This window comes from Gymnodraco acuticeps, unplaced genomic scaffold (assembly GCF_902827175.1).
Source record: "Gymnodraco acuticeps unplaced genomic scaffold, fGymAcu1.1, whole genome shotgun sequence".
Lineage (NCBI taxonomy): Eukaryota > Metazoa > Chordata > Actinopteri > Perciformes > Bathydraconidae > Gymnodraco > Gymnodraco acuticeps.
The window spans coordinates 862475-875078 of NW_022989800.1; the positions used below are offsets into that span (position 1 = coordinate 862475).

Here is a 12604-nt window from a genome sequence, read left to right on the forward strand (position 1 = left end):
AGTGTAATGAGATAGTGGAGCATTCATCAGCTCTTAGAGTGATTCCCTGGGAGTTTTGGCTGGAATAATGATGTATCGAGCCATAAAAAGCCCTAACTAGGATTAAAAAGTACAGACTGGAATAAAAAGCACCCTAAACATTGGGTTAATATGTATTAAAAGGTGTTTGTGAATGCTGCAAACTTCCCTCAAATCATTTCAGGATGTATTAATACAGTAACACTGAGCAACTCTGAGTAAAAACTGTAACTTCAAATCGTTTGTGGTACTTTAAATATAATGTACACAGACTATGACACATTATATATAGCTCATGTATGTTTGTTTTCTGTGATGTCACAATCTTTTTTTAATTTAATTTACCATAAAACCGTACTTTGGGGTTTTCAGTTTTTACGGGATATTGTTTACATAACATTTAGTGAACGAACACCTTCAAGCAAAAGACGCAAATAACATATTTGTTTCTTTTTTCATATACAGTGACTTTGTGAGTAATGGCAAATAGTAGAGACATTGTGTATATTCATAATTTCAAATAGCGGATTTCCGAGAAAGATGAATTGCTGAAATCACCGTTGAAACTAAACTCAGCAAAAAGACTGCCAAATAACTTTCTGTCGTTTCCTATTATAACTAAATTAAAACACTGCAATTTTCTTCCAAATTCTCGACTTACCTTTGAGAATATTTGATGGATATTTACTACTCAAAGGACTTCACGCCATGTCGACTCCAGCATCAACACATTTCTTGTTATTCCTGTTGTGAAAGTCTTAATTCATGAGTAAAACGGTGAATTTCTCTCGTGCCCAAAGGATTTCATTTCAAGCTCAGGCAAAAGTTGGAGACGGGTCGGATGTAGAGGGCGGGGTTTCGCACAATTACGTCCAATCATATTTTTGGTAGGCGTTTTCTCAGCAGTGTACAACAACGAAGTATGGGTAATATTGACGTGTGTTTTCCACCAATGAATAGCTGGAGCGCTATTTTATGGCCAGACAAACTTCTGAGGGCGGCGTGTAGCGATTTGTCGGAAGTGACGTCTCACATGTGCAGCATGGACCATGGATTGGTCAAGCTTGTAATAACAATACAGGAAGCTAAAAGTGTGGCTTCAAATGTAAAGTTGCAAGATACTCAAGTAGTTGAAATAGCGGCTAATGTCACACAACACAATGTATGTTTGTCATGTAATTAAATGAAGAATAGAGAAACTCAAAAAGTTCCATATAAATGGCAATTTAAATGTTATTATTAGGCATGTTTTAAATGAAGTTTTATTCTGAAAGTCATTACCGGAAGTGACTTTACATGAATTTGAGTTGCCTACCAGCTGAAACCAAGTAAACCTTATGCTGAATTGAGGTAAATGCTAGCTACCTAAACAAATAACTTGTATATAGTTGTTCCTTTTATTTTCTTTGTGAGCGTTTCCTTGTTTTACCGTGTGAGTGTTGTCTACTTGTGTCTCCCTTTTTAATTTCAGACGTAGACTCAGTGTTATAGCTAGCAATAACTGCTTGCTAACATTAGTCCTAGCATACAGTAATATTACATTTAACCAAGGTAAAGTAAAATATGCAAGGACCGCGTGACAAGTGTGTGTGTGTGTGTGTGTGTGTGTGTGAGACAAATAGAGAAACTGAACAAATAGACGGACATGGTGGAGTTCTAACTTTTGTAAATTGCATATTTTTGGATAAACAGTCATGTGAATGAATAAACTATTATTGCTCCTCACTTCATACAGGGAACAGCCATGGTGGTGAAGAAGAGGAAGAGCCCCAAAGTAGAGGCTGTGGTTTTGGATGAGGAGAAACTACACAAGCTGATAGGTAATGTGACCAAAGGACTGAAGTAGAGCACAGGTGTGTGTACCACACACCTGTGTGTTAAGATATATTTAAGTGAAAAAAAAAGACTGAAAATGCAGTTATCATCTAACCAGAGGTAAAAAGTCGTGTGCAGTGTATTGTATAGGTAGGTACATATGAAATATATCAACAAGTGAAGTAGTATACTGTAGTGTAAAGTAGTATAAACCCTCTGAACATTAGTATAACTATTAAAAACACATATAATACATTAACTACAGACGTAAACAATACGAAACATTATAGAGTAGTTTTCTCATTTTAAAAACAATATGAATTAATTTGAGTACACTATATATAATTACCATTGCAGGTGCAATATACAAATGACAACATTTAAAAACATATTTTTGAAAAAGTACATTTCAACAAAGGAAAAGTAAACAAGCAGTTATAAACATATAAATAATGCATAATTTAAAATATTTATTCAAGCAAATAAATTATAACAAATGAATACTATAAAACTATATGTAAAGGAAACTATTTAAAAAATAAAAAATAGCTTTTCTTTCTAAATACACACATAAATACAGACAATAATAGTTCAAATGTGTTTTTAATAATTAGAAAAACTATTACATATGGAAAACAAATGCACACTTGAGTTGTATACACATGTGTTTATTCATGTGCACATAAGGAGTATTTATTACTAATATAAATGTAATTGGGTTCATTTGTATTCTTTGTGATTTTTCCAGCATCCCTCTCTGTGGGCGGAGGAGAGGATGGAGTCAGGGAGGTGGCACAGACCCTGCAGTCCTGCCTGGAGCTGACGGAGCCGGTGCAGCAGATCCAGCTTGTTATAAAGGTTGGTTTACAGAGAAATGTAATCTTCAACATGAATATAAGATAAATAAAAGTGGGAAATAACTTAGATTTCAAGAATTTAGCTTAAAGGAGACCTATCATGCTATATTTGAATAATATATTGTAGGGCCATTCCTATATAAGGTATATTTATACGTTTTCTTTTTCAAAATACCAAACAGATCATGCATTTTAGCCATGCCTCATTTCGCTCTATTTTGCTCTCCTCCACCCTGTCTTTGCATGCCTGCAGTTGACCACGCCCCCCTGCAAAGGAGGGGGCAGAGTTACGAGCATCATGTTACCATGCTGTTACCATGCTGTTGCCATGTCACGGCAACCGCTCATTCCCCTGATTGGTGGAGAGTTGGCCATATAGGCGGAGCTCCTCGTCACTGACGTCAGACTATTTTCAAATCTGCATCAGTCTGTATCAGATCCGTTAAAGCCCCGTTTTTAGAGATTTTGGGTACGGAGGAAAAGAGAGAGGGTTGTGTTTTCTGACACTTGGTGAGTTCCCTGACACACCGGGGACATATATTCATGTATAAAAGACGTACAAAGGTGCATTTTGCATGATAGCTCCCCTTTAAAGGTCCCATGTCATGGCCATTTCTACTGATCATCATTCCATTGTTGAGGTCTACTAGAATATATTTATATTGTTCAATGTTCCAAACTCACATTGGTTTCTCATACAGCATCTCTGCATAGTATGTGTATTCACTCTTTGTCCTAAACGGCTTGTTGGAGCTCCTGCCCCCCCCCCCCCCTCCCTGTGAGCCCAGTGTGCTCTGATTGGTCAGCTCGCCCCTCTGTTCTGATGAGATCACCACCGTTACAGCGGAACATCAGTGGTTATGTTTTACAATGGCGTTTGTTAGCAACCAGAAAATGACACCAGTAATGACAAACAGATGAGAATGCTGCGTGGGGTCTGGGTGCCGTGTTGGTGGGACGTTGCGGGGCTCGCTGCTAAGAGGAGCGGACAGTGTGAGCTGGCTTGCTGCGGGGGATCTGCGAGACACAGCGAAACCCAGCCTGAACCGGACTTCCTCGCACACACACACCTGCAGCCTGGCTGAGAGGCTGCGTGTGCTCAGAACAAGCCCAGGCCGAGCCCCGCCGCGTCTCGCCGTCTCAGGCTGAGTTCAGCCTGAGAAATTCGCGGAGCTGCAGCTGAGAAAAGATTGAGTGAGTGTGTGTGTGTGTGTACTCTATTGGGTATAGAGACGTTACGTCACTATACCCAATACGTCACTGTACTTACTACACTATAAGAAGAAAACAATGGAAAAAGAGAAATCTCCAACGAGGCGTTCTGGGGCAGCATAGACAGGTCTTTTCTGTGTTAGAGTTTTACTCGCTACAGGGTGTACTTTGAGGGTTTGTGACTTTGCAGACCGTTTACATGCAGAAAAAGCTACATAACACACAAGGGGACGGGCAATAACCTGAAAAGCACGACATGGGACCTTTAATAGACCTTTGTGTGTCCATACTTCACCAGGCGGGGTCCCAGCTGGAGGCCCTGAGTGAAGAGCCCTCTGATGGAGCTCTTCTGGAGTCCTGTCTGCACACCCTGACTCTGGTCTACACCTGTCTGCAGGCTAAGAACCCCCTGCGAAGAACCATCGCCAGGTACAATGCTACATTTTAGGATTTTAATTTGAAACGCATCTCTACAAGTAAATAAGATTGAGACTATAAGGAGATTTCATATGATGCTAGTGGGAAAAGCAGTATTTGTTTGGCTGATTTTAGTCTTCTTTCAAATGGCAAACAGCAAGAAACGTTTCTAATCAATAAACTGTATATAAATCTGAATCCTCACCGTAACAGCAATGTCAATTCCATATCAGTTTTCAGACTAGTGCAAACTGTCATCTCCAGTGTTATCAATTTGTTTTCATTGTTATCAGTTAATCATGAAAGTCATATTTTCTGTATAAAAAAGTAAATATTTGTTGGTCTATTTACCATTTTACATCCCAAGTTTCCATTTTAACAATGCATCTTTTGAATCTTTATTAAATTACAACCATTGAATTCAAACTTAAATATCACAAACATCATTTTGATAACCTGATTATTACCATGTCTCTGTTTTGATATCCTCAGTGCTTTAGGTTCAGTGCCAGCCTGGCTACAGGAGCAGACTGTCCACAGTTTGTCCGCCTGTCTGTCCGACTGTCTGTCCAACCCAACCTCAGAGCAGTACCCACACATCACCGACACCATCACTGCCTGTCTGGATGGCTTCACTCTCGGTAAGGGGGGGTTCGTCTTTACCTTTACTCCAGAATTGTTCTACTTTTGAGATAACGGTTATCAAATCAATCTTATTTTCTACTGTAGACTAACTGCATTACCTTTCCTCCAGGTGAGAGATGCATTAACAAACTGCTGCCTGAAGGTTAGTGTCCCAGGAATTAGAAATGTCTCCCTTTTTTCTTTTTCTAAAGAAGCCAGTCATGAACTATCTTTCTCCTCTATTTAGTGATGCAGTTTCTTCACAAGGGATTGAGTGAATATCTTCATCAGAACAGGTATACAGGCATAATCTCCTTTTCTTCAGTGTTTTTATATATGTATATCTTTATGAATAGTTATACACCACTGCGTACTTTGTAATATACACATATTACGTAACGATTGTTCTAATATAATGAAGTACAATGTGCACATTTATACTTAACTTCTTATGCTAATATAAATATTCTATTTAATTAAATCATAATGCAATTTTTCTGTTTACATCAAATATATAGATATATATTTGTAATATAATTGTATTTGATCTTTTTTTATTCTAAAACAAATCTACTGTCATCATTATTTTCCTCAGGATAAATACAAATCATCTTCTTGTGATTCTGAATATATTGTATATACCTTGTTGTTGTCGCCCCCTGCTGTTGTCCCAGTGGTCTCGCAGGACGTCACATCGCTCAGGCCCAGCTGATGTATTGTTGCTTGGCGACAGTGAAGGCCTCCATGCTGGTGATGCAGAGGTCCCAGGAGACCATCGGCTCCTCGCTGCAGGCTCAACACACACACACCAAGCTGGAGGACACACTGAGCAGCCTGCTGGGCTGCTACACACACATCCTCACTGATGGTAAGAACCAGGGCAAAACTAGAGACCCTCTGGGGATCACACCACCACCCTCATACAACTACCAGCATTTAGAAGTACTAAAAAAATAGGACCTGCATTCAACATTTGAAAATTGTAAATGTCCAAAAGTATAAGCATCAAATTGACCAAAACAATCCATCAAATAATATCCTATAAAATGATATTGAATTATAATGACTGATGCATTATTGTGTTGCTTGTTACTTTCTCCAAGGGATGAATACAGTTAAATATATCTTTACCTATAATAATGCATGATACATTTGTTTATTATATTGTGTTTTGTTAATATGAACCTGAATCTTCAAAACTAACTAGACTAAACAAAGAACTATAGTGGAGTAAAAAGTCGAATTCCCTCTGAGTTATGGAGTAGAAGTAAAAAGCAGCATGTTTAAATAAATGAAAATTACCTGAACGCTTTACTGAGTCCTAACCATAACTTAGTAAATGTATTTCTGTTCAAAACTGCTCCAGGATCAGATGTTGCCAAAATGACAAACGGAAAGAACCGGTGTCGCTATCGTGTCTGGTAAATAGTGGAAACACGTGGACATGTACAGTGACCCAGCTGATGGAAGTAGACATGAAGATCTGCCTTCATTTCAATGCAGAGACATCCGTCAAGGTCCTTCCTTACTAAGCAGTTATTACAACTTCTCAGAAGAAGCCATTAACTCAGGGAACAAAGGACTGTTGGAAGCAGCTTCTTAGGAGCAGATGGAGCCATGAACTTTCCCATTGCTCCAGAACTTGAAATCAGAAATACCTGTGCGTACACACTCTCCTCTCACTCCCCCCCCCCTGTTCCTTTTCCTTTCATAGAGGACTTTATCCAGTCAGTCCAGAGTACAGCGGGCATGGCTATAGTGTTACTGATCCGCTCTGCCATGGGGGGTGGAGATGAAGTCGCCTCTGTGGTGAGTTGTGGTAGTTGTTTAGAATTCTGGATTGTTCACATGTTAATAATAATAATGAATTCCTTACATTTATTATAGCGCTTTTCCAGATGCTCAAAGCGCTTTACAAATACACATTACACATATCATACATGCAATGGTCATGTACTGTGGACAATACCCACACACAAATGTTTGAGAACAATTACTATTTTCTTCTGACTTGTGTATCTTTGAAATACATGTCAAAGTAAAAACACAGCGTATTTCTAGGGCTCTTCCAACATTGCAACATACAATACACTTACGACATAAAAATACATGAAATAGTGCACGTGACATGATGTTGTTAATAAAATGCAGGAATAAGTAAATGATGTACAAATGAAACAGCATAAGATATGCATATTTATAATGGTGCATGTTTAAAGCTGCTAATATCATATTCATTCTGTTGAACTGTTCCTCAGGTGTGCAGTCTGCTGCGTGGCTCAGCACAGGGTTTAGACTCCGCCCCTCGGTGGCTGCAGCAGAGGTGTGAGGGTCTGTGCAGCAGCGCTCGCCCCGCCGGGGTCTCTCTGTATCTGTGTCACGGGGCTCTGGCCATGTTGAGCTGGAAGGGCGCTCTGCCCGGGCCGCAGTGGGAACAGCTGCTGCTGCTGGTTCCCAACACTCTGCTGGATCTGGACGTCAGGTACACTGATCCCCAATCAGTACTGACTGCTTATATCAGAAGGTTCCCAAGTAGAGTCAAAAGTCATTTAAAGCAACAAATTATAATGCTGCCCACAATGGCTGCAGTTTGGAAACGATTAGTTATTGCGATCCTTTTGACTTATGTAGCAAAACTGATTGGAGGTGTTAAAGGGAAGGGTCCTGTTTAAGCATTATTTTCATCATCCTTGAAAAATGAATTAAAATGATCATCTTTTTTAGAAGATCTGTATCAAACAAGGTACACTTGGGCGCCCATAGTGAGTTCATGTTTCATTTCCATAAATTCAATATTTAAACACGTTATATTCTTTTAATTTCTTCCAAAAAACAACATTTAAATTAAAGGACAAACAAAAAACTGTTAATGAAAAATATCACAAATAATATCGCATTCCTACTCAACTTGCTTGCAAAACATGCATGTAGATATAAAATGTAGCAGATAAAAGCAATAAACCAGTAATACTGAGAGTGGCTACTTGTGTACTTCTTTGAAAGTTCCAAGTGTTTCTGACGCGTAAACAATGTGTACCCCTCTGCTGTAGTATAAAGGAGTCCAGTACAGCCATGGTGGTGTCTCGGGTGCTGACCCTGTGGAGCAGCGCTGCTCTGGACTGCCTGCAGGGGGAGAGGCAGGTCTGCCCCCCCCACCTCCAACAGTCCCTCAGCGGAGGCTCTGAGCTGCAGCAACGCCTGCTGGAGCACATCTACTCCCACTGGGAGCACCCGCTGGACGGCGTCCGCCACCAAACCCGCGCGCTGTTCCGCAACCTCCTCCTCCTCCATCAGCACACATGTTCCTCCATCTTTGATCCAGCCGAGGACTCCTACATCACAGAGCTCACCCTCAGCCTGCTGGGGCTGGAGTGGCACATGAGGGGGAAGTACGGCTCCCTGAGCTGCCTGGTGGAGCTCTACGGGGCGAGGCACCTGCTGGACGTCCAGCCCCAGCTGCCTGTTAGTCTCCTGGGCCTGATGGGGGACCAGAACCTGGCTCCGTACGCCAGCGACCTCCTGGAGAGGCTGTTCGTCAGCCACAAGGCGCAGCTGGGCAGTGAGGCGGGTGCAGTGGACACCACAGGCTCAGAGGCGTGGATGGAGGTTTGGCACAAGACGTGGGTGACCCCCCTGCTGCTGGTGCTGTGCCGGGCCAAGCTGGACCAGACCACGTACATCCTGGACTACTTCCTGCCCAAGCTGCTCCGCTGCAGCCCGTCCAGTCTGACGCACATGGTGCAGGCCCTGCAGGACACCCCGCCCTGCAGCACAGGTGAAGACTCAAATATTCAGACGTCTGTTCCAGCATTTCTGCTACTATTACATTCAGATGTGTGCTGTTGCTCAACGTGTCCGTGAGGGACGTTTGGAGAAACTCCGGAAATATTGTTTGTTTTTATTGAACTTGAAAACCTGTATCCTATAGACAGGCTATATGAACAATGATATCAAAGCATGAAGATTTATGATACATAAAGAAGTATGGGATATACAATTAATAAACTTGCACATAATGACAACAAATTAAAAGTTAAACAAATATATTTTTAAGCCGTATAAATAAATGAATATTTATTAAATACATATTTAATATATAAATAAATATTACTCGAGGCTTATATTTGAAGACAAATCATTTCCCTGAGCTTTAGGCCTACATATTCTTAAATTAAATACAAAACACAAACCAAAATACACATAGGCCTTTCTGTCTCATAACATTTGACACACTTTTCTTTATTTCTTCTGTTTTCTATCAGCTGCATATGAATATCTCTTAGCTCCACAAAGCATCCTGTTGTGGTATAAACATAGTGAACACGTCCTCTCCACAGCTACAGTGGCAGCGTTCTCTAACAGCATCATCCAACAAATGAGTGGCCGCTCTCTGAACGCTGTGTTTCTGTCCTCACAGGCCCTTCGGGCAGCAGAGGAGCACTGGGCGCTCTCATGACGTGCCTGCGGGCGGCCCGGGCCCAGGGTGTCGTTCCGTCCTCAAAGGAGGGTCTGTGGGGGGGCCTGGTGCCCCTCTCCCTGCTCCAACAAGCACTGGTACACAAACATGATCAAGTGAGTGTCTGAACCCTCATGTGTGAAACCTTTGTTCTCACTGTTGTACGTGTTACATAGTAGATATCCTGAAAGAACCCCTCTGATCAAATATGACTTATTTTTCAACAAATCAAATTCATTTTTTTGGAAAATGACTCCATCTCTGAAAAATCCTATTATTTAAAACTGCAGCAATCACTCACACAAGCTACGTTTTTCTAAATATGTCTACATTTTGGTTAAAATGACTTTATTTAAGAAAGAATTACTCTTTATTTACATTTTCAGTATCTAATGTAAATACACAATTGTTCCCCCAGGTGAGGATGGACGCCTTGGGGTTGGTGTGTGAGACCCTCCGCAGCACCGAAGCCCTGACCCCTCAGGAAATGGACCTGATCCGTTGCTTCCTGCCGCATAATCTCAACAGTCAGGCACCAGGCGTCAGACAGCAGACAGTCAGCCTGCTGAAGAAGGTCAGGCATTTACATGCATTGACTTTGGCTGTTGCATAATATTGATTTAAATATGGATTTATGTTTCTCAGCTCATTCTAAGGCTCAGATGGCAACCTACAGTCATTGTATGAGATAGGAGCAGTCTATACAAGGACATATTCAAAGGGATCCTCAGTGCTAACAACCCTTTTATCCTGCACGGCCCAATCGATGACACAATTGTATGATGAAATAAAAACTTCCATCACTAAATGGAGCTTGAAATCCTCTCCTGTCCAGCTGCTGTGTAGATTGAAGGACAGCGCTCTGCTGCTGCAGAAGAGAATGAGCCAGGAGAGAGATCCGGACAAGAGAGCCGCAGACCAACACACACTACATCAGTACGAGGTGAACCACACTCATGAACACAGCAGAGCACACAGTCTTTTTTCCTCTTTTGAAAGAACTAAAAGGCTAGTTGTGTGTAGGAGTTCCTGCGCTGGCTGTGTGTGAGCCTGCTGGAGGTTCTGCTTCCTGGAGCGTCCTTCTCCAAGTGCCTCATGGCCCTCCAGCTGCTGTGTCTCCTGGGCGAGCTCTTCACCTTCAGCTCTGGTACGTCTACTCTTCATCAGCAGCCCTCGTACATGACTTACTAAAGTTCACTAATTATGACAGTTGTTACAGCATATACAATATATATATTATTATTATTGTCACAAAAGCAAATGCTTGTCACTGTAATGAAAGATTATCAAGTCATTCAATTCAATGATATTGCATGCAAGCAATAAGAACAGGGTTTCAAAGAAGGTGAAAGTATTACTACGGGTAACATAATTGAGTCCGAATGTTAAATATGCTACTGGCTCTAAATTGAGAGAGGGATAGTCAAATGTGTCTACTTTAATCCCTGTATACGAAATGTTCATCTGCAATTTTCTGTAGTAATTCCAGTCATATTTATTCTTAAACATCCTAAAGAAGCATATCCAATGCAGAACATACATCATCTACTAAAAGAGATTTCTGTTTTGTTTCTATTTGGCAGTTTTAGATCCACTTTTCTGGTTCAATATGCAGATTACAATACAGGGCCAACACATGTGTGTCTTGCTACAAGAACATTAGTGGACAATGTCCCATTCTTTTTCCATAAATGTTGTCTTTTGGACTTTACAATGCTCTTGTGTTATTTTGAATTGTTCTCCTAACACAATAAAACAAGTATATTCTGCATATAGTATAATCCTTATAATATCTGTCTTGCCTAATCTTTATCTGCAACTGTGCACAAATACCAGGTTTTATACACAATGAAGAGATTTCTCAATAACATGCATTGCACACGCTGATCAGTCTGACTTTCAGTGCTTTGTTCAGGGACAACTTATTGACGACGATGCTTGGCAACTTTTTAAATAATAGTGTCGCCTCTGTTTCCCCCTCAGACTCAGGTGTGTTTGCCCTCGGTGAAGTCGTGACCTCCGCCCACGCTCAGAACGTCCTCTACAGCGTAGCCAGCAACTTCCTGGAAGTCAAACAACTGGCCTCAACGTTACTACGGCAACTCCCACCATCAGCTGTTGGATTACAGGTTAGTATGAGGACCATGCTCGGTCACTAGATTTAATGATATCTTATAATGTGATGACATTTGTTTGTTGTTATAGAATACTTTTCGGTTTTTTTGGTTGGTGATGTATTGTTTTGGTAACACTCTACATCACACCCATATCTCAAATGCATTATATAACATACTTACAGAAGTATTTAGTCAGCCACCAATTGTGCAAGTTCTCCCACTTAAAAAGATGAGAGAGGCCTGTAATTTTCATCCTAGGTACACTTCAACTATGAGAGACAGAATGGGGGGAAAGAATCCAGGAAATCACATTGTAGGATTTTTAATAAATTAATTGGTAAATTCCTCGGTAAAATAAGTATTTGGTCACCTACAAACAAACAAGATTTCTGGCTCTCACAGACCTGTAACTTCTTCTTCAAGAGCCTCCTCTGTCCTCCACTTGTTAACTGTATTAATGGCACCTGTTTGAACTCGTTATCAGTATAAAAGACACCTGTCCACAACCTCAAACAGTCACACTCCAAACTCCACTATGGCCAAGACCAAAGAGCTGTCAAAGGACACCAGAAACAAAATTGTAGACCTGCACCAGGCTGGGAAGACTGAATCTGCAATAGGTAAGCAGCTTGGTGTGAAGAAATCAACTGTGGGAGCAATTATTAGAAAATGGAAGACATACAAGACCACTGATAATCTCCCTCGATCTGGGGCTCCACGCAAGATCTCACCCCGTGGGGTCAAAATGATCACAAGAACAGTGAGCAAAAATCCCAGAACCACACGGGGGGACCTAGTCAATGACCTGCAGAGAGCTGGGACCAAAGTAACAAAGGTTACCATCAGTAACACACTACGCCGCCAGGGACTCAAATCCTGCAGTGCCAGACGTGTCCCCCTGCTTAAGCCAGTACATGTCCAGGCCCGTCTGAAGTTTGCTAGAGAGCATTTAGATGATCCAGAAGAGGATTGGGAGAATGTCATATGGTCAGATGAAACCAAAATAGAACTTTTTGGTAAAAACTCAACTAGACGTGTTTGGAGGAGAAAGATTGCTGAGTTGCATCCAAAGAACACCATACCTACTG

At 41.1% G+C, this 12604-nt stretch overlaps 2 protein-coding genes across 6 annotated transcripts in view; one reads left to right on the plus strand and one right to left on the minus strand.

Annotated features, from left to right (window-relative positions):
- Window positions 1–1006, minus strand: part of plekhh2 (pleckstrin homology domain containing, family H (with MyTH4 domain) member 2) — a 48386-nt gene extending 47380 nt beyond the window's left edge. Inside the window, exon 1 of the mRNA XM_034224969.1 lies at window positions 680–1006. The gene's annotated coding sequence lies outside the window, so the exon portion shown is untranslated. The remainder of the gene's footprint in view (window positions 1–679) is intronic.
- A 302-nt stretch (window positions 1007–1308) lies between these two features.
- thada (THADA armadillo repeat containing) overlaps window positions 1309–12604 on the plus strand; it is a 137936-nt gene continuing 126640 nt past the window's right edge. For 3 of the 5 annotated variants that reach the window (XM_034224981.1, XM_034224998.1, XM_034224995.1), the window contains exons 1-16: window positions 1309–1368; window positions 1754–1838; window positions 2582–2691; window positions 4201–4331; window positions 4812–4960; window positions 5074–5106; window positions 5191–5239; window positions 5618–5811; window positions 6658–6752; window positions 7202–7425; window positions 7994–8718; window positions 9361–9515; window positions 9818–9973; window positions 10235–10342; window positions 10423–10546; window positions 11383–11528. In XM_034224981.1, coding sequence (XP_034080872.1) covers window positions 1763–1838; window positions 2582–2691; window positions 4201–4331; window positions 4812–4960; window positions 5074–5106; window positions 5191–5239; window positions 5618–5811; window positions 6658–6752; window positions 7202–7425; window positions 7994–8718; window positions 9361–9515; window positions 9818–9973; window positions 10235–10342; window positions 10423–10546; window positions 11383–11528 — 2475 coding nt within the window. In that variant the 5' untranslated portion in view covers window positions 1309–1368; window positions 1754–1762. Of the gene's footprint in view, window positions 1369–1428; window positions 1451–1753; window positions 1839–2581; window positions 2692–4200; window positions 4332–4811; window positions 4961–5073; window positions 5107–5190; window positions 5240–5617; window positions 5812–6657; window positions 6753–7201; window positions 7426–7993; window positions 8719–9360; window positions 9516–9817; window positions 9974–10234; window positions 10343–10422; window positions 10547–11382; window positions 11529–12604 lie in introns of those variants that run through there. The other 2 variants (XM_034224993.1, XM_034224987.1) reach the window with 2 other exon arrangements.